Here is a 27,028-nt window from a genome sequence, read left to right as displayed (position 1 = left end):
TGTTCTGAGGAATGGGTGAAGTTGCAGAAGAATAAAGAGGAAAATCTATAGCTATTGCTAACTGGAGTTGATGGAAAGACAAAGAAATGAATAAAAAATAAAAGATTTCTGATTTTATCCTGAATTCCTTTCACTGACATTTTAGAGTAGAAGAAAATTTGAAGAGCAAACTGAAATCATGAGTTTCATTTCAGACTGGTTAAGCTTAGCATTCCTGTGGCATAGCCAAGAGAAGACAATTATTAACCAGCTGGAGTGAGAGTTCTATAAGTCAGAGAGACATCTATTACCTAGGTTTTAAATGGTAATCTTAGACATTAGAGTACATGAATTTCCCTTATAGTTATATATAGAGTTAAGAGGATGGGGTTTAGAAAAATCTTCCAGGACCACCGAAATTACATTACTGATAGGACAAAAATCACTTACAGTGGCCTAGGATGACTTTGTGAGGCAGATAAGGGGAAACTAATGCATTTTGTATCACAGAAATTAAGTAAAAGACATTAATAATTATAAAGGTGTTAAACACAATTACTGTGATAAAAGTGAGATCAATTATTATAGATTATATATAGATCGATTATTCTAGAAAAAATAATAGATCATAAACCTAGAAATACGTTCATTTTTATTTGGATTTTTAAGGGATGTTATTTTCTTTTAAAGATCTTGGAGACAGAGCATGACAGAAAAGAACCAAAGTACCCTATCAAAGTTCATCCTCCTGGGTCTGCCCATTCAGCCAGAGCAAAAACACCTGGTCTATGCCCTGTTACTGGTCATGTATCTTACCACTGTCCTGGGAAATCTCCTCATCATTGTCCTCATTCTACTGGACTCTCATCTCCATACTCACATGTATTTGTTTCTCAGCAACTTGTCCTTGTCTGACCTCTGTTTTTCCTCTGTGACCATTCCTAAACTGTTACAGAATATGAAGAACCAAGTACCCTCTATCAACTATACAGGCTGCCTGACACAAATGTACTTCTTCCTGTTTTTTGGAGACCTGGAGAGCTTCCTCCTTGTGGCCATGGCCTATGACCGCTTTGTGGCCATCTGCTTCCCCCTGCACTACACGAGCATCATGAGCCCCAAGCTCTGTGGGAGTCTGGTGGTGCTGTCTTGGGTGCTGACCATGTTCCATGCCCTGTTACACACCTTGCTTATGTCCAGATTGTCTTTCTGTGAGAACAATAAAATCCCTCACTTTTTCTGTGATTTGTCTGCTCTTGTGAAGCTGGCGTGCTCTGACACTCATGTTAACGAGATGGTGATATTTATCATGGGAGGTCTCGTCATTGTCATCCCATTCCTACTCATCATCATGTCTTATACACAAATTTTAACCTCTATTCTGAAGTTCCCTTCTGCTTGGGGTATTCACAAGATTTTCTCTACCTGTGGATCCCACCTGTCTGTGGTGTCACTGTTCTATGGGTCAGTCATTGGTCTCTACTTATGTCCATCAGCAAATAATTCTCCTGTGAAAGAGACTGTCATGGCTGTGATGTACACAGTGGTGACTCCCATGCTGAATCCCTTCATCTACAGCCTGAGGAACAGAGACATGAAGGGAGCCCTGAGAAGAGTCTTTTGTAAGAAGAAAGTTGCCTTCTACCTTTGATGCTAACACTTGGGACTTTTACATGCATAAATCCAGTAAATATACAAATGTTTTCTGTGGAATATTATTCCAGATTTTTTCTCTTACCATGGGAGCATAATGCATAATTGTTCTGAGGGCATTCTGCATAATTGCTCAATACATAAGAGAGAAACTTTAGCTGAGTAGTTGAACTTGGTGACATACCTACACCTTTTTCTTTGTCTTAACCTGGTCATCCTTGAAAATTACAGTGTAAGAGCTGATGTTTTTTATTATCTCCATTGTTTAACTGTGAATTCTCATTCAATTGAATTGAATTGTTTTTAACATTGTATACATTGACTTTTTAACATAAAGACATTTTCTGTATTGCTAACAAACATAAATAGACACCCATCATTAAGGACCAATTTAGGAGATTTAGAGTACAAATGTAAACATGTCTAATATCTTTATCTTTATTCTAGATCTGTTCCTGATTTTTTAAAGGAAAAAATAGTTCATGTCAAACAGATTAGGAACTGACAAAATTTGAAGCATTCCTTCCTGATCTATGAGAAGTGTGCAGGAAATAATCTCTGATGTCCTTTTCCTTTTTGTTGGCTTTTTGTTTTTATACATCTTAAGTTTTCTTAGTTTCTAAGTGGTTTGAGATGAAGGAGAAACTATAATAAGTTTCAAAATAAATGATAAGCTGGCCTTTAATGTAAAGATTATTCTTACCTAGAACCTCAATGCCCTTAGTCTGGAACACCTTGCAGTTTCCTGCGTAGTTTAAGAAACACTTACTATGTCAACAATAAAAATTTTGTAGATATTTAGCTTATAAAATGTTTTAACTTATCACACAAAGTTTAATATATGTTTAAAAAGCAGAGTATCTGTATTAGATACTGGAATTCCTTTTCACCAGACAAAGATTGGAAGTAACAAGAAATAATGCTTTCATTTTCAGCAGAGGAAGGTATTCTGATTACCTTAGAGAATGCCAAGGCTGAGTTAATACAGTGAATCAAAAATTTCATAAAACTCTTCTCTGTATTCAAGACTTTCATTAATCTTTACAAAATGAATCCTCCTGATACAATGACTCCATTATTTTTTAAATGAACTCATACAAAGGAGGAAATTTTATGAGGCATTAACATAATATCCCCTCCCCAAGAACTTCAGGGTCTTTGTTTTTGAGAGTCTATGCCTAAGTATAAGCAGTGCAAGCCACTACTGAAAGTCAAATATAAAGTTCCTGTTTCATTTAGATATAATAACTCAAGAAGCTGTAAAGAACTTTGAATTTTCCTATCTTCTAAAACAGAGATTATCAAATGTTTTCTGACAAAGGTAAGACAGTAAATATTTCAGGATTACTGGCCATATGATCTGTGTTGTAACTATTCAACTCAAAGCAGCAATATATATATATACAGAATGAGTACAGCTATGATCCAATAAAGTTTTATTTATGGAACTGATATTAGAACTTCATATAATTTTCACAAGTCATGAAATATTGGTCTTTGATTTCTTATCCCCATCATTTAAAATGGAGAAACCATTCCCAACTTACAGGTTGTATAAAAACAGGCCACAAGCCAGACTTGGTCCATGTGCTGTACTTTGCCAACCCCTACTACAAAATATACCTTAAAAGGCAGGCCACTTCAGAATTTCAAACCATTGCTTCCCAGAGAGTTAAAATAATTATTCAAGTCTTCATCAGTAACTTCTTTTAGATCAACTGGTTTCCACTTTGAACTCTGGTCTTTATCAACTAAAACAACTCTAACACCTTCATGAAATCCATAAACTTTCATACACGCTTGACCTAGTTGATATTCCATAGTTAATACTTCCTGCAATGTCTTTGAAGACCCCTCCATGAGTTGGCTTAGTGTGATCTTTAGGGATGCTGGAGACATTTTATTAAGGACTTTCAACTGATCTTTGGCAATAAAATAAATAATTTTTTAAAACTGCAACTATTTATTTTGTCCTCAAGTAAAATGGCTTTCTGGGTCAATCTTAGAATACCTCTGGTAGGTTTCTAAGACATCTGCAATACTTTCTTCTAGTGGAGGTTCAAAGTAACATATTCTCCTCTAACACTTAACAACTTTCCAGAATCTACAGTCTGTAGTAATTCCTGCTCCTCCTTTTAGAGGATTGGTAGCCCAATCCTCTCTAACATCTGGGCAAGAAATAACTTTCATCCACATCAGGGAGTTGCCCTATTCCTGCTTCTGGCATTGCAAAAAGTGACCTTTGGGAAGCCACTCAGAATTGCATGTGAAGTAAGATACAAACACCCTACCCATTGTGATTCCATCAAAATGTGTAACATATGGTCTCTTGAAAGAACCAATGGCATTACTCAGCATATATTCTTCTCTGAAGAAATCTCAACAGAGCTTCTGTTTGCCTTTGTAGCTTTGAGGTTGCTTTTTATAACCACACCAGCACAGAAAGTCTTTTCTCCAGCTCCTTTATAATGATCAGGAATGTGTCAGGATCTTGTTCCTATTTATTCAGCATTGGATATATTTGCTGAATCATATTCAGAGACAGTGCATTGAGGAACTTTGGTCTTATTGGTGATGTCACTCCAAATCAGCCTTTTCTTTCTAACAACACATCCGCTGCTTCTGTGTGATAGGACACTCAAAAGTTGCAGACTGATACTGGCTCTTTTCAGTAAGCAAAACTTTCACAAGAGCCTCCACACACCCTGCTACCACTGTGACCTTTCTCCTTACATCTTGTTATCCCAGGATCTTATCATTTCAACCAGAATTCTGCTTTGAGCATGATATCATTTTAGTGCTCCATAATCTTAGGTCATTACTCAAGAACATCCAAATATTTCAGCCTCCAAACCTCTTTCTACTTTCCCTTACATGTTCTTTAGGAACAAATTTTAACATCATGTTATCTCTTTTTGTTTGTTTGTTTTTTGTTTTGTTTTGTTTTAGTTATTTATTTCATTTATTGTTTGGTGGTACTCGGGTTTTCCCTCAGAGCCTTGGGCCTGCTAGGCAAGGGTTCTCCCACTTGAGCCATGTCCCCAGGCCAAGGCATTGACCTTATGAAGAAAAGGTTTGTTTAGCCAGGCACCTGTGGCTCACGCCCATACTCCAAGGTACTTGGAAGGCAGATTCCTCAATCAGGAAGATTGAGGTTTGAAACCAGCCTGAGCAAATAGTCATGTTATCTCTTAACTCTCCCATAACCCTTCTTTCTTTTCATGTCTACATTGTTTTGTCTGACCTGAACTGCTCCTAAAACAAATTTTTCTAACCACTTTGTACACTGTCATTTGTAAAATTTTGTCTTTACCAGGAATTAATAGCCAGAGACCCCCTTGTTGCCAATTTTGTTAAGAGAAAATATGAGAGATAATAAGAAAAACATATCATTTTTGCTAGCTTGAGATAAAGATAGCTATACAGAGGGATTTCTAGCATTATTGTGATGCACATGTGTATTGCAACCCACATTGGTTCATCTCTACCAGACCTCTTCACTACTTCCTGGTCCCCTTCCCATGGTGGCCTCTGCCAGTTTAAGATTAAAATATTCACTCCTCTGCAGTGAGCATATCAACCGCATTCAAGTTTTAGGTTTCCTTACCTTTCCCTATTCTTCCCGTGCACCTTCTCCCCTTAGTGTATAACCCATGCCCAATAATATTACTGCACTTGCTTTAGATCTATAATCTACATATGAGAAAGAATATGTGGTTTTTGGCCTTCTGAGCCTGGCTAACTTTGCTTAAGATGATGTTCTCCAATTTCATACATTTACTTGAGAATGACAAAATTTCATTCTTCTTTGTGGGTGAATAAAATTCAATTGTGCATCAATGCTACATTTTTTAATCCATTCATTGGTAGTGGAGCATCTTGGCTGTTTCCATGGCTTTGCCATTTTAAATAGCACTGCAATAAACATGGGTGTGCAGGTGCTTTTGTAATAACTTGAGTCACATTCCTTTGCATATATATCCCTAGGAGTGGCATTGCTGGATCATATGGCAGATCTGTGTTTAGTTTTTTAAGAAGCCTCCATATTGTTTCCAAATTCCAACCAGCAGTGTATGAGGGTTCTCTTTTCCCCACATCCTCACCAACATTTTTGTTGGTGGTGTTCTTGATGCTAGCTATTCTAACAAGAGTGAGGTGGAATCTTAGTGTGGTTTTGACTTGCATTTCTTTCATGGCCAGGGATGGTGAGCATTTTTTCATTTGGTTTTTGACCATTTGGACTTCTTCCTTTGAAAAGTTCTATTTAGTTCAGTTGCCCACTTCTTATTGGTTCAATTACTTTTGGGGAGTTTCGTTTTTTGAGCTGTGTGTATTGTGGTTATCAGTCCTTTATCTGATGTATAGCGAGCAAAGATTTTTTCCCATTATGTGGGTGGTCTCTTCGATTTAGAAACCATTTCTTTTTGTGTGCAGAAACTTTTTAATTTCATATAGTGCCATTTGCCCGTCCTTTCTCTTAATTTCTGGGCTGTTGGAGTTCTACCAAGGAAGTCCTTGCCTACTGCGTCCAGTGTATTCCCTGCTCTTTCCTATACTAACTGCAAGGTTTGGGGTCTGGTATTAAGGTCCTTAATTCACTTTGAGTTCATACTAGTACAGGTGACAGGCATGGTTCTAGTTTCAGTTTCCTGCAGGCAGATAACCACTTTTCTCAGCAACATTTGTTAAAGTGGCTCTCTATTCTCCAACATATGTTTTGGGGCCTTTGTCAAAAATAACGTGGAAGTAGCTGTGTGGATTCATATCCTGGTCCTCTGTTCCACAGGTCTTCATATCTGTTTTTGTGCCAGTAACATGTTGTTCTTATTGCTATGGCTCTGTACTATAGTTTGGAGTCAGGTATTGTGATACCTCCAGCATTGCTCTTTTTGCTCAGTATTGCCTTGGTTATTGGCAGTCTTTTGTGTTTCCAAATGAACTTTAGGGTAGATTTTTCAATCTCTGTGATGAATGCCATTCGGGTTTTGATGGGAATTGCATTGAACATGTAGACTGCTTTCGGTAGTGTAGCCATTTTTACTATGTTGTTTCTGACAATCCATGAGCTTGGAGATCTTTCGATCTTCTGTAGTCTTCCTCAATCTCTTTCTTCAGTAGTTTGTAGTTCTCCTTGTAGAGGTCTTTTACATCCTTTATTAAGTTCATTCTTAGGTATTGGATTCTTTTTGAAGATATTTTAAATGGAATTGTTTTCCTATATTCTTTCTCAATTTGTTCATTGTTGATGCATAGAAAGGCTGCTGAATTTTGTAAGTTAATTTTGTATCCTGCTCCATTGCTGAAGCTGTTTATGATGTCTAGAAGTTTTTTGGGTCTTTGAGGTATAGGATTACATCATCTGCAAATAGGGACACTTTGACAATTTTTTTACCTCCTTGTATTTCTCTTATTTCTTCTTCTTGCCTTGTTGCTCTGGGTAGGAATTCCAGGACTATGTTGAATAGGAGTAAGGATAGTGGGCATCCTTGTCTCATTCCTGACTTTAGGGGAAATGGTTTCAGATTTTCCCCATTAAGCATTATTTTGGCTATAGATTTTTCATATATAGCCTTTATGATGTCGAGGTACATTCTTTCTATTCCTAGTTTTCTTAGAGCTTTTATCATGAAGTGGTGTTGGATCTTACCAAGGCTTTTTTGCATCTATTAAGATGATCAAGTAGTTTTTGTCTTTGCTTCTATTTAGGTACCATATTGCATGTATTGATTTGCATATGTTAAACCATCTCTGGATGAAGCCAACTTGGTCGTGGTGAATGATCTTTCTTATATGTTGTTGGATTCAGTTTGCCATTATTTTATTGAGGATTTTTGCATCAATGTTCATTAAGGAAATTGGCCTTTAGTTCTCCTTTTCTGTTGTATCCTTTTCCATTGTTTGGATGAGTGTAATACTAGCTATATAGAATGAGTTAGGAGTGTTCCTTCCCTTTCTATTTCATAGCAAAGTTTAAGGAGGTTGGTATTAGTTCTTCTTAAAGGTCTGGTAGAATTCAGCAGAGAATTGGTAAGCCCTGGACTTTTCTTTTTTGGGAGACTCTTTATTGCTGCTTCAATTTCATTACATGCTATAGATCTGTTTAGGTGGCTAATATTCTCTTGGTTCAATTTTGGATGGTCATAAGTATCTAGAAATTTGTTCATTCCTTCAAGATTTCCTGATTTATTGGAGTATAGATTCTCAAATTAGTCTCCAATGATACCCTGGATTTCCTTGATGTTTATCATTATCTCCACTTTTTCATCTCTGATTTTACTAATTTGGGTTTTTCCCTCCTCATTTTAGTCAGATTTGCGAGGGACTGGTCAATTTTGTTTATTTTTTCAAAGAAACAGCTTTTACTTTTGTTGATTCTTTGTATGGTTTTTTTCATTGTTTGTTTCTATTTCTTTAATTTCAGCCCTTATTTTTATTATTTCTCTTGTTGTGCTCTGCTTGTTTTGGGTTTTGTTTGTTCTTGTTTTTCTAGGAGTTTGAGATATAGCATTAGGTCATTTGAGATTTTTTTGTCCTTTTAATATATGTACTCATGGCTATAAACTGTCCTCTTAAGACTGCCTTTGCTGTGTCCCATAGGTTCCGGTAGGTGATGTTTTCATTTTCATTAACTTCCAAGAACCTTTTGATTTCCTTTCTTTTTTCATCTATGACCCACCGATGGTTGGGCAATATGTTATTTAGCCTCCAATTATTTGTGTATTTTCTGCTGGCTTTTGTTGTTGAGTTCATTTTTAATGCATTATGATCAGATAGAATGCAGGGGTGTCATTTCTATTTTCTTATATTTGCTGAGGCTTGTTTTGTGCCCTAAGATGTGATCTATTTGGGAGAAATTCCCATAGGCTGCTAAGAAGAATGCATATGTTCTGATGTTGGGTTAAATATTCTGTAGATATGAGGTCCATTTGATCTACAGTAGCATTTAGTTCTAGGATCTCTATGTTGATTTCTTATTTGGATGACCTATCTATTGGTGACAGAGGGGTATTAAAGTCTCCTACTACCACTGTGTTGGAGTCTACATGTGCTTTTAAGTCCTTTAAGTTCATGTTTGATAAAATTGGGTGCATATAGGTTGATAATTGTTATTTCCTTTTGGTGTATTTCCCCTTTTATTATTATGAATTGTCCTTCTTCATCTCATTTGACCAGTGTAAGTTTGAAGTTTACTTTGTCTGATATAAGTATTGCTACTCCTGCCTGTTTTCAGAGGCTTGGTAAATCTTCTTCCATCCTTTCACCCTAAGCCAGTGTTTACTTATGTCAATAAGGTGGGTCTCTTGTAAACAACAGATTATTGGATTTTCCTTTTTAATTCAGTTTTCCAAATAGTGTCATTTGATGGGGGAGTTGAGTCCATTAACATTCACTGTTAATATTGGTAGGTATGTGGTGATTCCTAACATTTAGTTGTTCTTGATGTTTAAGGATTTGATTGTGGGAAGCTGAATCAATTCCACGCTCTAATTACTTGTCTTTTATTCTCCTGTGGTTTGTTTCTTCTTGTTGTCTCCTGGTTTTTTTGTTTGTTTGTTTTGTTTTTTGCTTTCATCTTCTGTGTGCAGAATTCCTTATAAAATTTCCTATAGCATGGTGGTCATATATTATTTTAGTATCTGTTTATCATGGAAGATTTTTATTTTTCCATCAATTCTGAATGATAGTTTTGCTGGGTAGAGTATCCTAAGGCTGAAATTATTTACATTCAGTGCCCAAAACTCCGCACTCCCTACCGTTCTTTCTTTTATGGTTTCCATTGAGAAACTTGCTGTTATTTTGACGGATTTACCTTTATACATTATTGTTTTTTCTCTCTTAAAGCCTTCAATATTCTTTCTCTGTTCTCTGTGCTTATTTTAATGATATTATTCCATAGTGAGGGTATATTTTGGTCAAATCTGTTTAGTGTCCTGGAGACTTCCTGTATCTTAATAGGGAAGTTTTCTGTGATTATTTTATTGAATATATTACATTTCCCTTTGGCTTGCACCTCTTTTCCTTCTTCAGTGCCCATGATTCTCAGGTTCTGTCTTTTGACGGAGTAGTTCAGTTCTTGATATAGAAATTTGGGAGGGGATTCAAAATGATGACTACAACATGGATGCAGGCAGCATGAGCTCCATGAATCAGGGACCTTGCTGAGATGCTGGAGCCATGCTTGGTGGGGATGAAGCACAAGGGAGAGTTGAAGCTTTGGTGCCCTGAACCCCTAGCCCAGGGAGGGCCTATCCAAACCATGATACACTGAGAGAACAGGCAGACCACCAGCCTCATGCGGCCGCCAGCTGCTGGCTGCTGGCTCCAAATTTACTTGGGAGACCTTCAGCAGACCAAACAAATGAGAGCCAAGCATCACTCAGTATCCCTCAACCATCCCTAGGATAAACCAATACAACCCCCTTGGACAGACTAACCCCCCCCACAAAAAAAAACAGAAAAAACAATGGAACTGAAAACTAGCACACAGTGGAGGAGGCGGGGTTGCTGAAAGAACATAGGAGAAGGGGGGAGCAAAGAGCTGAACTCACATGAGCCATCAATAAACAAACAGCATGAGGGCCACCAGCAGGAGGGTGATAGGCCACTGCCTGAGGTAGGGAAGGAGCAAAGGGGGCAGACTACAGGGCTCAGACCCTGGGCCCACTGTCAGATGGCTCTGCAGTGTTGAGGAACAAACAGTGAACCATCACAACACACTAACAATAGCAGCCTGCTGACTGATCACTGACCTTGCCCTTGTCCCAGGGAAAGGGGGCAAGACAAAGACAAAAGCCCCTAGTAAACAAGCACAGAGACAAGCCAACTCAAACAGGACAACTAATAGACTACAGAGCTGCCACACCTCACTGGGAGAGAAGCTGACCAAGAAGCAGCTGCTGAAAGACAGAAGAAAAAAACACTACTCACAGGCCAACCACCTGGCATGACTAAGACAGAGCTTCTGCTCTGGATACTAGCGTAGTAACACCAGAACTTAAACTAAGACTGAAATTCAATTCATCCTGAACCTGGAGTATTTGTTTGTGTGTTTCCAGTTTATTTTTTCATCTCTCCCTGTTGATTTATTTGGGTTTTTTTGTTTATTTTTTGATCATTGCTGTTTTTTTGTTTTTGTTTTTTGTTATTGTTGTTGCTGTTTTGTTTTATCACTATGAATTAGTTAATACTAAATTACACCCAAGCCAGGGACAGAAACAGCACACACACAATTAGCTAAAAATCCAATACAGCCACAAAACTAAATTAAATCAAGGGAAAGAAACAGGTGACTGAAACCACCAACTAGCCTATCAAGAACAGTTACACAATATCAGCAGGAATGATGGGAAGAAGAAAAAGGGATGGAAACCATTCTCCCCACAAAAAAATAATTTGATACAGGATTCATAAGGAAATGGAAAAAAATAGATACCCAGTTCCAGACTCCAACAAAACAAAGATAAATGACACCAAGGAACTCAACAATGTCCACAAGAACAACATTAAAGAAGATATTGTGCAAGTAATCACTGAGAATTTCATGAAGATGATACTAGACTTGGTTAACTAAAATGTACAAGAGATACTCAAGAAATTCCAAGACCCCAAAAATAAAGAATATGAGAAGGCACAGGAACAAATAAATGAAATCATAGGAGCCTTAAATAAATACCAAAGTGAAACAGAGATCACTCTGAATAGGAAGACAAATGAATTACATACAAAAATAGACAATATTAAAGAGGAAGTGACCCATGACATGGAAAACCTCAGAAAAAAGAATGAAACAGAAACACAAAACACAATGGAAGGCCACTCAAGAAGACTAGAACAAGCAGAAGACAGACTCTCAGAACTTGAAGATAAAATGGAAAATTAAGGAAAAACTAGAGAGCTATTAGACAACTCAAGACCTGTGAAAGGAATATGCAACAACTCACTGACTCCATTAAAGATCAAATCTGAGAATCATGGGAATTGAAGAAGAAGAAGAAGTGCAAGCAAAAGGAATTTGTAATATATTCAACAAAATAATAACAGAAAAATTCCCAAATCTAGAGAAAACAACACCTATTCAGGTACAGGAAGCCTCCAGGACACCAAAGACTTGACCAAAATAGAGCTACCCCATGACACATTATCATTACAATAACAAGCACAGAGAACAGACAAAGAATATTAAAAGCTGTAAGAGAGAAAAGACAAATAACATGCAAAGGTAAACCCAACAAATCACAGCATGCTTCTCAATGGAAACATTAAATGCAAGAAGAAAATGGAGTGAGATCTTCCAGGCACAGAATGAAAATAACTTCAATACTAGCATACTGTACTCAGCAAAACAATCATTCAAAATAGATGGAGTGATAAAAGTCGTCCATGATAAGCAGAAACTAAAACAATGTATGACCACCAAGCCACCACTACAAAAGATTCTTCAAGGAATCTGTACACAGAAAATGAAAGCAAACAAAACCATGAAAGAGCAGGCAGTACCAAATCACAGAAGAAAAGGCAAGAGTGTAGAGAGTAACATTGATTCAGCGGCACACAATCAAACCCTTAAACAACAAAGACAAATAAATGACAGGAATCACCATATATCTATCAATACTAAAACTGAATGTTAACACAATTCCCCCATCAAAAGCACTGTTTGGCAAACTGGATTAAAAAGGAAAATCCAACAGTTTTCTGCCTACAGGAGACCCATATCATCGACAGAAACAAGCACTGGCTGAGGGTGAAAGGTTGGAAAAAGATCTACCAAGCCAAAGGCCCCTGAAAACAGGCAGAAGTAGCAATACTTATCTCAGACAAAATAGATGTCAAACTTACATTGACCAAACAAAGAAAGAAAGACACTATATACTAATAAAAGAGGAAATACACCAAAAGGAAATAACAAGTATAAACATATAAGCACACAATGTATGCACCAAATTTCATCAAACATAATCTGAAGGACCTAAAAACATCTATAGACTCCAAAACAGTGCTAGTGAGAGACTTTAATACCCCCCCTATGACCAATAGACCGGTCATCAAAACAAAAAATCAAAAAAGAAATTCTAGAACTAAATTACACCATAGATCAAATGGACCCAGCTGATGTCTAGACAATATTTCATCCAACTTCTGCACAGTATACATTCTTATCATCAGCTCATGGAAACTTCTCCAAAATCGATCATATCTTAGGGCACAAAGCAAGTCTCAGCAAATATAAGAAAATAGAAATAATACCATGCATTCTATCTTACTGTAATGTATTAAAATTAGAACTCAACTACAAAAACAACAGTTAAAAAGCATGCAAACAATTAGAAGCTGACCAACACATTGCTCAATGATCACTGGATCATTGATGAAATAAAAGGAAATTAAAAGGTTCCTAGAAGTTAATGAAAATGAAAACACGACCTACCAGAGGCTATGGGCCACAGCAAAGTCTGTCCTAAGAGGAAAGTTTATACCCACGAGTGAATATATTAAAAGGAAAGAAAGATCTCAAATAATATGACCTAATGCTACATCTCAAATTCCTAGAAAAACAAGAACAAGCAAATTCCAAAACAAGCAAAATGAGTGAAATAATAAAAATAAGGGCTGAAATCAATGAAATAGAAAAAAACAAAAAAAAAACATACAAAGAATCAATGAAACAAAAAGCTAGTTCTTTGAAAAAATAAATAAGATTGACAGATCCCTGGCAAACTTGACTAAAATAAGGAGAGAAAAACCCAAATCAGTAAAACCAGAAATGCAAAAGGCGAGATAACAACAAACACCATGGAAGTCCAAGACATAATCAGAGACTATTTTGAGAACCTATATTCTAATAAATTTGAAAATCTTGAAGAAATTGACAGATTTCTAGATACTTATGACCACCTAAAATTGAAACAAGAGGATATTAATCATCTGAATAGATCTATAACAAAAAATGAAATTGAAGCAGCAATCAAGAGTCTCCCAAGGAAGAAAAGTCCAGGACTTGATGGATTCTCTGCTGAATTCTATCAGACATTTAAAGAAGAATTAATACCAACCCTCCTTAAAACATTCCATGAAATAAAAAGGGATGGAACACTGCCTAATTAATTTTATGAAGTCAATATTACTCTCATCCCAAAACCAGACAAAGACACCTCCAAAAAGGAGAATATAGGCCAATCTCCTTAATGAACATCAATGCAAAAGTCCTCAATCAAATAATGGCAAACTGAATCCAACAACACATCAGAAAAATCATCCACCATGACCAAGTCGGTGTCATCCCAGGGTTGCAAGGGTGGTTCAACATCCGCAAATCTATAAATGTAATACAGCACATTAACAGAAGCAAAGACAAAAACCACTTGATCATCTCAGTAGATGCAGAAAAACCCTTAGATAAGATCCAACACCACTTCATGATAAAAGCTCTAAGAAAACTAGGAATAGAAGGGAAGTACATCAATATTGTAAAGGCTATATATGACAAACCTACAGCCAACATCATTCTTAATGGAGAAAAATTGAAACCATTTCCTATAAAATCAGGAATGAGGCAAGGGTGCCCACTATCCCCACTCCTATTCAACATAGTACTGGAATTCCTAGCCAAAGCAATTAGAAAAGAAGAAATAAAAGGAATACAAATAGGTAAAGAAACAGTCAAAATATCTCTATTTCCAGATGATATGATCCTATACCTTAAAGACCCAAAAAACTCCTAGACACCATAAACTGCTACAACAAGGTGGCAGGATACAAAATCAACTTACAAAAATCATTAGCTTTTCTGTACACTTATAACGAACAAACTGAGAAAGATATATAGGAACAATTCCATTTACAATAGCCTCAAAAAAATCAAATACCTAGGAGTAAACTTAACAAAAGAATTGAATGACCTCTATAAGGAGAACTACAAACCCCTGAAGAAAGAGATCAAGGAAGACTACAGAAGACGGAGAGATCTCCCGTGCTTGTGGATTGGTAGAATCAACGTAGTAAAAATGGCTATACTACCGTAAGCAATCTACATGTTCAGTGCAATTCCCATCAAAATCCCAATGACTTTCATCACAGAGATTGAAAAATCTATCCTAAAGTTCATTTGGAAATGCAAGAGACTAGGAATAGCCAAGGCAATACTCAGCAAAAAGTGCAATGTCATAGGTATCACAATACCTGACTTAAAACTATATTACAAAGCAATGGCAATAAAAACAGAATGGTACTAGCACAAAAACAGACATGAAGACCAGTGGACCAGAATAAAGGACCAGGATATGAATCCACATAGCTATGCCCACTTTATTTTTGACAAAGGGGCCAAAAACATACAATGGAGAAAGCCTCTTCAACAAATGTTGTTGGGAAAAGTGGTTATCTGTCTGTAGAAAACTGAAATTAGATCCATGTTTATCACCCTGTACTAGTATTAACTCAAAATGGATCAAGGACCTTAACATCAGACTCAAAATTCTGCAGTTAGTACAGGAAATAGCAGGGAATAGTCTGGAATTAATAGGTATAGGCAAGGACTTCCTCAATAGAACCCCAGAAGCCAAGCAACTAAGAGAAAGAATAGACAAATGGGACTTCATAAAATTTAAAAGGCTCTGCATTACAAAAGAAATGGTCTCTAAACTGAAGAGACCACCACAGAGTGGGAGAAAATATTTGCCAGCTATACATCAGACAAAGGACTGATAACTAGAATATACAGGGAACATAAAAGCTAAACTCTCCCAAAATCAATGAACCAATAAAGAAATAGGAAACTGAACTAAACAGAACTTTCTCAAAAGAAGAAATTCAAATGGTCAAAAAACACATGAAAAAATGCTATCTCTAGCCATAATGGAAATGCAAATCAAAACCACACTAAGATTCCACCTCACCCCTATTAGAAAAGCCATCATCAAAAACACTACCAACAACATGTATTGGTGAGGATGTGGGGGAAAAGGAACCCTCGTACACTTCTGGTAGGAATGCAAGCTGGTGCAACCACTCTGGAAAAAATTATACAGTCTCCTTAAAAACCTAAACATACATCTGCCATATGATCCAGTAATCCCACTCCTGTGGATATACCCCAAGGAATGCAGCACATGTTACACCAAAGGCACCTGCACACCCATGTTTATTGCAGTGTTATTCACAACAGGCAAGTTATGGAAACAACCAAGATGCCCGACTACTGACGAATGGATCAAGAAAATGTGGCATTTATACACAATGGAATTTTACTCAGTCATGAAGAAGAATGAAATCTTATCACTCTCAAGTAAATGGATGGAACTGGAGAACATCATTCTGAGCGAGGTTAGCCAGGCCCAGAAGACCAAAAATCAGATGTTCTCTCTCATATGCGGACTTGAGATCTAGGGCAAATACAGCAATGTTATAGGACTTGGGTCACATGCTACAGGGAGAGCATATACGGGAGGTATGGGGATAGGTAGGAAACCCCAAACAGGAAAGTGTTTGATATCCCCACTGCAGAGGAAATAATACAGAAACCTTAAAGTGACAGAGGTTAATATGGGAAGGGGATCAGAAACTAGTTAAAAGGTCAGGTAGAGATGAATCAACTTGGGTTGTAACACATTTGTATATGGAAGTAATACTAGGAATCTGTCTGTGTAGCTATCCTTATCTCAACTGGCAAAAATGCTTTGTCTTTCTTATTATTGTTTATGTCCTCTCTTCAACAAAATTAGAGATAAGGGCAAAACAGGTTCTGCCTGGAAGCAAGGGGGTCGGAGGGAAGGGGGGAGGAGTGTCCCAAACGATGTATGCACATGTGAATAAATGAATAAAACAATTTTTTAAATAAATAAAAGAAATTTGGGACATTGGTAAAGGTGGTACTAACAGGTGAGGTGGGAAAAGGGCTGGGTGTGTGTTTGAAGAGGTATGGTGGCTTCTGGGTTTTGTGGATTTTTGTGGGTTTGGATGTGTTTCCGTTGTAGTGGAGGGTGCTTGTGTCAGGGATTGCAGGTGGCTAAGGTGTGTACAGTTGATACAGCAGGCCATTCAGCAGGAATTGAGTGTGTAGGAAGGGTAGATAGTGTGGTGACAGATTGGAGGAGGCTAGGAAGGAGAGGTGAAGATGGGGGGAGAGTGGATGAAAAGGGTCAGAAAGTAGATGGGAAGGAGAACAATGGATTGTAGTGCAGGAGAAGGAGGGAAAGTGAAGGGGTTAAGAATAGGGATAAGAAATCAGTGATGGTGAAGTCAATAATGTATATATCTAAGAATTCTTCTGCTTCTTTTAGGTTATCTAAAGATGTCTCATTTTAACAGCTTTTGAAAATGAATTTAAATATAATAAAACTGATCAATTTAATATTCTGCAATGAATAAGTTTTGGGTCAATGAAATTTGAACATCAATTCTCCTCAAGCACATTTGATGAAATGTATGTCTAATTTCCAATGTAATTATTTTTCTTAAATTTATTTAAAAGAAAAATTAATAAAATTCAAACTATTTAAAAACTAAGAATCATAAATTGGTCCTACCTACCGATTTTCACATAACAATTAAACATAGTTATGGGATACAGGGTGATATTTAAGTGTATGTATATATTGTATACTGATCAGATCAGTAACTGACATACTTCACCTCAAATGTTTAGCATTTTGTTTTTGGAATATCTAAAATACTCTCTCCCAGCCATTTTTAAATATACAATGAATTGTTATCAACTCTAATTATACTACTGTACTACAGAATGTTAGAATTTCTTCCTCCTACCCATCTGTATCTTTGTACCTGTTTACCATCTTCTCCCCATCTTCTCTTCCCCCACACCCTTCCTAGTCCCAGATACTCACTATTCTATTCTATTCTTGGTTGCTTTTATGCAACCAAGATTTATCTCCTTTGTTTTAGAAATAAATATTGTCCCTTTTTTATATTTTCCTTAAATTCAATTTTGTTATTAGAATATAAGGCTTACTCACTATGGAAATCAGTATAAAGTTTCCCAAAAAAAACTAAAAATGGAACTACTATATGACCCCACTGTACCACTCCTGGGTATATGCTGAAGGGAACATAAGTCAGCATACAGCAAAGATACTTCCATAACCTATGTTTATTGCAATGCTATTCACAATAGCCAGGGTATGGAATTAGTCTGGATACCCTTCAACTAATGAATGAATAAATATAATGAATAAATAAAATAAAATTACATATATACACATTATGGAGATTATTCAGCCATAAAAAAGAATGAAATTATATCATTTGCAGGAAAATGGATGGAAATGGAAAAAATCAGATTAAAGTAAAATAATACTATTACAGAAAGACAAATATTATGTTTTCTCCCATGTGCAAAAATCTAGATATAAAACATCTGAACAAAACAAAATAAGGAAATGCATATAAAAAGGTGATTGGGCAGGGAACCAGCAAGACTGGGGAAGGTGACATGAAAGGATGATGGAGAGTGTATATGATCAAAGTACATTATATAACATATGAAAACACATAATGAAACACATTAAAGTTGTAAAAATAAAAAATTATGGGATGCTTGCACATCTCTGTGAATATGCAAAAACTATATAACTGCATTCTTTATTTTGGTGAATGCTACAGTTGTAAGGGATATATTATGTCATGGATGTAATACCAATTTTATTCAGTTGTAAGTAAAGCCTTCTACCAGTCAATTTTATTCATTATTACATAAACCAATATAGAAAAGAGCAAAAGTTTCATTCTACTGGGAGGGATTGATATTGATTGCCAAGGGAAAACTTGGTTTCCCTACACAAGTATAGTCTGTAAGACAATGTTTGAAATCCTGGGTAATTACTTAGCCACCTCTAATATTTCCATGCCCAAAAATAAATGTTAATATAATCTAAAACAATACAATAAGGGCATGACCAATGTGGATGCAGATTTCCTTAGGAATGATAGTTTGCCTTATGTCACTAGAAACAGGACCTCATCAAGGTGATAATTGCCAAGTGCATGAACAGGTACTGAAAGAAGGAATTACAAATGTCATCTACAGCCTGGAGTCAACGGAAAGGACAAAGAACTGACTTAAAGAGTAATCTCACATAAATACAGATGGTGGTGATGGGTGCTACTGTAGTTTTCCTAGATAAGGGAGCAAAAGTAACTGAATGTGGTGCAAATCTGGGCTCCTTTCTATCTCAATTCGAGGAAGAATTGAATATGATCTTGGGGGGGGGTTCACATTTTCTCTTATTCCTGTCCTTTACATACATAAGCACATATGGAAAGTAGATTCTTAGAAAGTCTGATCCTGGTTGACAGCATGTTTATCTATGGCCTATTTCAGGAAGTCATGTATTGAGAGATTGTCACTAGGGAATCTTTCCAATTCATGGTAGAATTCTGCTTTGAAACCTCTGATGGCTACTTGAATACATTTTTATATTCTTAAAATATATAGTAAATCATCCAATATGGTGCCCGGTTATTTATTGGGATTTTCCAACCACCCTTCTTAGCCCATGAAAAAGTAGGCTCCATATGTATAGGACTCCTGTCCATCCTCTAAAGAGTCAATGATTAAGGCTCCAGCCACAAGCCTTGACCCTTGGCCTTCCCCCCAAATATAGTAAGGTGTGATCAGTTATTATAATCAGTCACCACTACAGGACACTGAGAAAATTGTCCTAGAGAGGGTCTGGGTAATTATTTTTCTTTAATTAGATACTCAAGGATTAGATTCCTCTGGGATGCTGAGCCTCTTAAGCTCAGAATTGGCTAGAATGGGAGTCATGAGCAGGGATGGTATAGAAATAGGTGAATGTACAGAGGCTGTTACTTCCCATACCTATAATGAATTAAGGGGAGCTGGATATTTGGTCAGAGTCCAGAAGTCATACTCAGGCATCCTGGGTGAGTGACAGGGGAAAGAACTAGCTGGTGCCTTACTGTCCTTCCAATATGAGGATCTTAATTTCCTACACTGCAGCCAAATTTTCCAGGTATGATAATTTCCTCTTCACAACTGTCTACTTCCAAGACTTTGCCACACTGCAGAAGTATTTTGACTAATGATCAGCATTTATAATCTATTAAAGATAGGATTAATTGCTATTATTGACTATGCAATATATTCTACCAATAACCACTCCCACCTCCCACTGATCCCCTCTCCAGTCAGTCATCCTTTTAATGGTATTTTAATTCATTGGAGTAAATGAGTTTTTCTTGGAGCATACATAGAGTTATATGATTAGAAAGATTAGAAAAAACCTTGAGGAATGTCAAGATATAAGATACTGGGAGAGCGGGAACCAATTACACTTCCTAGAATGACCATTCAGGCAGATAAAGAAAAATCAATGTATTTTCTGCCTCCGAAGGAAATACATAAAAGTTTTTAGAAAACAATCCAATATTAATACATATTTAAAAGAAGTTAAGAAAAAAGTATTAATTATTTTTAAAGATTAAAAACATTTATTGTATAGAGATTACAATTATTGTGAAGAGGGTTAGATTAATTGTTCTCCAATGCATAGTAGACAAAGAACATAGAAACACATTCATTTTTATTTGGATCTTTAAAGGACGATATTATTTTCTCTTAAAGATATTGCTGAAAAAGCATGACAGACAGGAACAAAACTACCATCTTGGAATTCCTCCTCTTGGGCCTGCCCATTCCACCAGAGCACCAGCACTTGTACTATGCCCTGTTCCTAGCCATGTACCTTACCACCATCCTGGGGAACCTCCTCATCATTGTCCTCATTCTACTGGACTCCTATCTCCACACACCCATGTATTTGTTTCTCAGCAACTTGTCCTTCTCTGACCTCTGCTTTTCCTCTGTGACCATTCCTAAAATGTTACAGAATATGAAGAGACAAGTACCCTCCATCCCCTATGCAGAATGCCTGACACAAATGTATTTCTTCATGCTTTTTGGGGACCTTGAGAGCTTCCTCCTTGTGGCCATGGCCTATGACCGCTATGTGGCCATCTGTTTCCCCCTGCACTACACCAGCATCATGAGCCCCGAACTCTGTGTGTGGTTGGTGGTGCTGTCCTGGGTGCTGACCACGTTTCATGCCCTTTTGCACATCCTTCTCATGGCCAGATTGTCCTTCTGTGAGGACAATGTGATTCCCCACTTTTACTGTGATATATCTCCTCTGCTAAAGTTGGCATGCTCTGACACTCATATTAATGAGTTAGTGATATTTATCATGGGAGGGCTTATCATTGTCATTCCATTCATACTCATTTTCATGTCTTATGCACAAATTATATCTTCAGTTCTCAAGGTCCCTGCCACTCAAGGTATCCATAAGGCCTTTTCCACCTGTGGCTCCCACTTGTCTGTGGTTTCAATGTTCTATGGAACAATTATTGGTCTCTACTTATGTCCATCAGCTAATAACTCTACTGTGAAGGAGACTGTCATGGCTATGATGTACACAGCGGTGACTCCCATGCTGAATCCCTTCATCTACAGCCTGAGGAACAGAGACATGAGGGGAGCCATGGGAAGAATCATATGGATGAATAAAAATCATGCCTGTCTATTTTGGTAACACTTGGGATATTTAACATAATTTTATCTAGGAATTGCATAGATATTCATATATGAATACTATTCCACATTTCTTGCTTACCACAGAAGCTTCTGTTAAAAGGGTATGCTACACAGTTATTCAATATGTAAAAGAGAGGAAGTTTAGCTGAGTAGTTTGATGAAGGGAAAAGATTTTGGGAACTGCTATGCCTTCATCTCTCTCTTGCCCAGGAGAAGCATAGCAACAAGACCTAATGTTTTATGTGATCTCCATTCCTATAGTCTTAAATTATCCCAGAATCTTATCATTTTTATCATGAATTCTACTTGAACTGTGGCATCATTTTTAATGCCTAATCTTAAATTTAGTCAATTACATCCAAATATCTCAACTTCCCAGCCTCCTTCTTAATGTCTCCTACAAGTTCTTTCTGTAGAAATTTTCCATCATTTTATCTTTTAACTTTTCTTTTTTTTTCTTTTTTTTTAATTTTATTATTCATATGTGCATACAAGACTTGGGTCATTTCTCCCCCTGCCCCCACCCCCTCCCTTACCACCCACTCAGTCCCCTCCCTCTCCCCGCCACCCCCTCAATACCCAGCAGAAACTATTTTGCCCTTATTTCTAATTTTGTTGTAGAGAGAGTATAAGCAATAATAGGAAGGAACAAGGGTTTTTGCTGGTTGAGATAAGGATAGCTATACAGGGCATTGACTCACATTGATTTCCTGTGTGTGTGTGTTACCTTCTAGGTTAATTCTTTTTGATCTAACCTTTTCTCTAGTTCCTGGTCCCCTTTTCCTATTGGCCTCAGTTGCTTTTAAGGTATCTGCTTTAGTTTCTCTGTGTTAAGGGCAACAAATGCTAACTAATTTTTTAGGTGTCTTACCTATCCTCACTCCTCCCTTGTGTGCTCTCGCTTAACTTTTCCATATCCTCTTTTATTTTCATATTTTTGTCTTTTCTGACCTGTGCTAACCCTAAACAACTTTTTCTAACTCTTATAAAATAGCATAATTTTTACAATTCTTGTCTTTACCCGGAGGCAACTAATAATCAGAGACCCTAGAATTTATTTCTCCAAGACCAAGGGAAGAACTACAGACAAAGAAAAATTTCAGTTTTTAAACATGTCTCTTTGTATGGCATTTTGACGTTGCAAAAGTTGCTTATATATAAATATGTCGTTCTGTACTCTCATGTAAATTCCAACTAAGTGGAGAAGATAAAATTACTATTGTACAGACTAAAAGATAAGAGGTCTAGTGATTTCCCTTTTCACATGGTGGATCAATTTTGAGCCTATACCAGACTGCAAACTATCTGATTCCATAGTTCCTATAATTTTTCTCCCACTTCAGAATGGCAGTAGACATTCTTTTAAACTCCTAGCATCATTGTGGAATGGATTAGGTTTCCAACCTTGGACATTTTTACCCTCTAAGTGATGCCATCCAAACTCATCTCTTTGACCTCATGTACTGTGCCGATCCCCACATCTCCATAGGAAGTGCTGACCTTCCTCCAGAGCTCCCCACTCTTCTCATCTGCCTAGTGGATGTCTCCATTTGAGGCTCTGTGGGCCATCAATCTCAATACAAGCAACCATGAACTCTACGTTCCATACAAGTGTTCTCTTTGTTCTTTATTCCATATCTTGATTTATGATGTCACCTCCTGCCCCTTACCTTAGCAACTGCTTCTCCATGTATATAGATATATTCACTGAAATGAATTATGGTCCATACAGTTTTTCATTGTGTCTTTTCCATTAAATATTGTCGTAAAACATTTTATTATTCTGCATGCACTTGCTAAGGTAACCTCAGTTCTTGTAATAGACAAACTCTGCAATCTCAGTGGCATAATACAACATAATTATCAATGACAAGATAGGATACTGATATTTAAATTAAATTACCGTCCTGTATACCAGAAAAATCTACCTAAAAAGTCATTAAAATTAATTCTAGGCCAGGCACAGTGGCTCACACCTGTAACCCTAGCTATTCAGTTGGTGGAGCTTGGGAGGGTTGCAGTTCAAGAACGTCCTGAGCAAAAAGTCAAACCTATCGCAGTAAGCCGTGTGTGGCTGTGTACACATGTAATCCCAGCTACACACAGGCAGTAAGTATGAGGATCGTGGTCTGAGGCTGGCCTCAGATAAAAACATGAGACCCTATCTGAGAAATAACTCCAGCATTAAGGGCTGGAGGTATGTCTCAAGTGGTATAGCACCTGCCTGGCATACATGAGACCCTGATTTCAAACTGTATTACAGCATAGCCAAAAATCCAGAATGGTTCCTGTACTCAATAGCAATGAAACATAGGTGCAAGCAGTATAGGACAGAAACAGACTCTCTCCTGGGAGATATAAAGAAATAGCACAATAAAAGGACATGTACAACAAAGCTATAAATTGTCTCTTTTCAAATTGTTCATTTTTATTAACTTTTAAACTGATATATAATAACAAAATTGTATATATTAAGGTACACTAAGCAATGTCTTATACATGTATTTGTGTGTAATGATTAAATTAAGTAAAACAAAAATTTTTTCTTCTGTCTGAAATGTGCAATGCAATATCATCAGCCTAAAATGCAATAGTGTACCAGAACTTGGTCTTATTTAATTGTATCTTAGTACCCATTGATCAACCTCCCACCATCTTTCCCTCTTCCCACACTCCCTGGCCTCTGCTAACCACCATTCTACTCTGAACTTCTATGAGATCAATTTTTTAGATTCCACATAACACTGAGATCATGTGATACTGGTCTTCTGTGCTTGTCTTAGTTCACTTAACATAATTATCTACAGTTCTATCCATGTTGCCTCAGATGACAGAGTTTCTTTTTTTATGTCTTAATTATATCCCACTTTGTATAAGGACTACATTTTCTTTATCCATTTGTCAGTTTATGGACACCCAATTGTTTCCATTTCTTAGCTATTGTGGTCAATGCTGCAATAAACAAAGAATTTCAGATATCTCTCTCTTTTCCTTTCTTGCTCTCTCTCTCTCTCTTTTCCTTTCTCTCTCTCTCTCTCTATTTTCCTTTCTCTCTCTCTCTCTCTCTCTCTCTCTCTCTCTCTCTCTCTCTCTCTCTCTTCCTCTCTCTCTCCATCTTTCCTCTCTCCTCTGTCTTGTTTTGTTTGTTCTGAAATTGGTCTTACTATACCTCAGTAGATAAGACTAGCCTTGAACTCACTATGTAGCCAAGGCTGGCTATGAACTTGCAATATCACTGTTTTCAACTCTAAAATGACTCTTCCACACAGTGATTGCATATCCTTTAGATATATACCTAGTAATGGGATTTCTAGCTCACATGGGAGCCATATCTTTAATTTTTCAGGAACCTCTTATTTTTCATAATGGTTGCATGAATTTACATTCCCAACAACAGTGTACAAGGGTTCCTACTTCTCCCCAGCCTTGTTAGCACTTCTGGTCCTTAGACTATTTGAACATAACCATTCGTACCCAGGTGAGTTGGCATCTTATTGTGGCTTTAACTAAAATTCCTGGAGGATCATAATATAAAGCATTTTTTCATGTTCCTGTTGCCCATTCATGTGTATTCTTTTGACAAATGTCTATTTAAGCATATTGTCCATTTTTCAATTTAGGAGTTTTGCTACTGAATTTATGAAGTCACTTAAATATTTTATATATCAACATCTTATCTGACATATACTTTGTAAATATTTCTCCCATTCTCTATGTCATCTCCTCATCCTGTTGATTGTTTACTATGAAGAAACTTTTAGTTTGATGTAAACCTGCTTGCTTACTTTTGTTTTTATTTCCTGTGCTCTCAGGGTCCTGTGCAAAATGTCTTGCCCATTTCAATGTTCTGAATAATTTTCCCCTACATTTTCCTATAGTAGTAGCTCCACAGTCTTACATTTAAGTCTTTAACCCATTTTGAGTTTATTTTTTAACCAGCAAGAAATAGAGGTATAGTTTCTTCTTTCTACATGTGAATATCCAATTTTTCCAGCACCACTTATTGAAAATACTGTCCTTTCTCAATGTATGTTCTTAGCATCTTTATCAAAAATCAGTTGTCTGTAGATGCATGAAGCTACTTCCATGTTCTCTGTTATGTTCCATTGGCTGTTGTGTCTGTTTTCATGCCAACACCATGCTATTTTGGGTTACTACAAATTTATGGTATGTTTTGAAGTCAAGTAGCTTAATGCCTCTTGCTTTATTCTTTTTGCTCAAGATGGTTTTGGCCATTTGAGGTTATCATAGGTTCATGTATGCTTCAGTATTGCTTTCTTAGTTCTGGGAAGAATGTCATTGGTATTTAGGTATTGATTGTGTTGAATCTAAATTGCTTTTAGTACTATGGACACTTTAATAATAATGGTTCTTTTAGTAAGTGAACTTGGATGTCTTTCAATATTTTTGTACCATCTTCAGTTTCTTTCATCAATGTTTTACAATTTTTACTGTAGAAAACTTTCACATCAGCATTACATGGACAGCAAACCAGATAAAAACACAACCAAAAAAGAAAACTATAACCAAATTCCTTGATGAACATAGATGCAAAAATCATCAGTGAAATCCTTGCAAACCAAATTTAATATTGCAAAATAAAGATTATACATCTCAATTTGGATTCAAGTTGCACCAAGAATGCAAGTGTACCATCAAGAATGTAAGTGTGGTTCAACATGAACAAATTGATAAACATAATATAGTATATAAATAGAATCAAGGACAAGAACACATAATCATCTCAATGGGTGCAGAAAAAGCCTTTGACAAAATCCAATATTCTTCATGGTAAAATCCCTGAATAAACTATGACTAGAATGATTATAACTCAACACAATAAAGGTTAGGTATGACAGACCTACAACCATCATTATACTGAAAGGGGAAAATTTTTTCAATATAGTATTTAAAACTTATAGTAATAAAGCAAGAGAATGAAACAAAGGAGATACAAACAGTAAAGGAAGAAATCAAATTATCCTTGTTAGCAAAAGATATGACTTAAAATACTCTAAAGATTCCACAAGAAGACTCAGACGGGTACACAGTATTTGAAAGGCAGCAGCATACAAAAATCAATATACAAGAATCAGTATTGGCTATTTTTATTAATGTGTATTATCTGCATGAAATAATAGGTTTCATTATGATATTTTCACACATGTGTATAGGGTTCTTTGATCTTATGCGAGGACCCACTATTCACATATTTCCACCCTTGTCTCCCTGTGGTCCCCTTCCTATTTCCAAATAGTTCCATCCTGTCTTTTCTTTTCTTTTTTAGATTCCAAATGTGACAGTAAAGATGCAATGCTTGTCTTTCTGCATCTGGTTACTTTGCTTAACATGATGATCTCCAGCTTCATCCATTTTCTTGAAAATAGCATGAGTTTGTCCTAATTGGTGTTAGAATATTACTCCATTTATATATATGTCAATAATACATTTCTTTATCCATTCACCCATTGATGGGCTCCAGGATGATTTTGTGACTTGGCACTTGTGAGTAATGGTATAATAAATAAGGGTATGTGAGTATCAGTACTGTATGTGATCTTTGAGTCCTCAGTATATAAACCCAGAAGCTGGATCATATGATGGTTCTATTTTAGTTTTTTTAATTATATTGCTGATCTAGAGAACTGATCCAGTAACAAACTTCATAAAGATACAAAACTAGAAGAGAAAATGAATAGAGTAGCACATCAAAGGTTTGGACAATGATTTTTTAAAATTTTGATTCCAAAATCCAAGAAAGGCAAAATAGATTACATCAGAATTAAAAACTTTGTAAATCAAAGGAAACAAGAGTGAAGGGATAAG

General features: G+C 36.6%; 2 protein-coding genes and 1 pseudogene across 2 annotated transcripts; 2 read left to right on the top strand and 1 right to left on the bottom strand.

Moving 5' to 3' along the window:
- The first annotated feature begins 685 nt into the window (after nt 1–685).
- On the top strand, nt 686–3,190 carry LOC141414057 (olfactory receptor-like protein DTMT). Its single transcript, XM_074048929.1, has 2 exons — nt 686–1,594; nt 3,182–3,190. The coding sequence occupies exons 1-2, from the start codon at nt 686–688 to the stop codon at nt 3,188–3,190; spliced, it is 918 nt and encodes a 305-aa protein (XP_073905030.1).
- Nucleotides 3,191–3,273: 83 nt separating this feature from the next.
- Nucleotides 3,274–4,536, bottom strand: LOC141413627 (3-hydroxyisobutyryl-CoA hydrolase, mitochondrial pseudogene; annotated as a pseudogene).
- Nucleotides 4,537–20,249: 15,713 nt separating this feature from the next.
- On the top strand, nt 20,250–25,057 carry LOC109680445 (olfactory receptor 1468-like). The gene is made up of 2 exons (XM_074044757.1): nt 20,250–21,153; nt 25,011–25,057. The coding sequence occupies exons 1-2, from the start codon at nt 20,250–20,252 to the stop codon at nt 25,055–25,057; spliced, it is 951 nt and encodes a 316-aa protein (XP_073900858.1).
- The last annotated feature ends 1,971 nt before the right edge of the window (nt 25,058–27,028 follow it).

The sequence above is a fragment of the Castor canadensis genome, chromosome 11 (assembly GCF_047511655.1).
Source record: "Castor canadensis chromosome 11, mCasCan1.hap1v2, whole genome shotgun sequence".
Lineage (NCBI taxonomy): Eukaryota > Metazoa > Chordata > Mammalia > Rodentia > Castoridae > Castor > Castor canadensis.
This window is presented reverse-complemented; position numbering and strand designations above follow the sequence as displayed.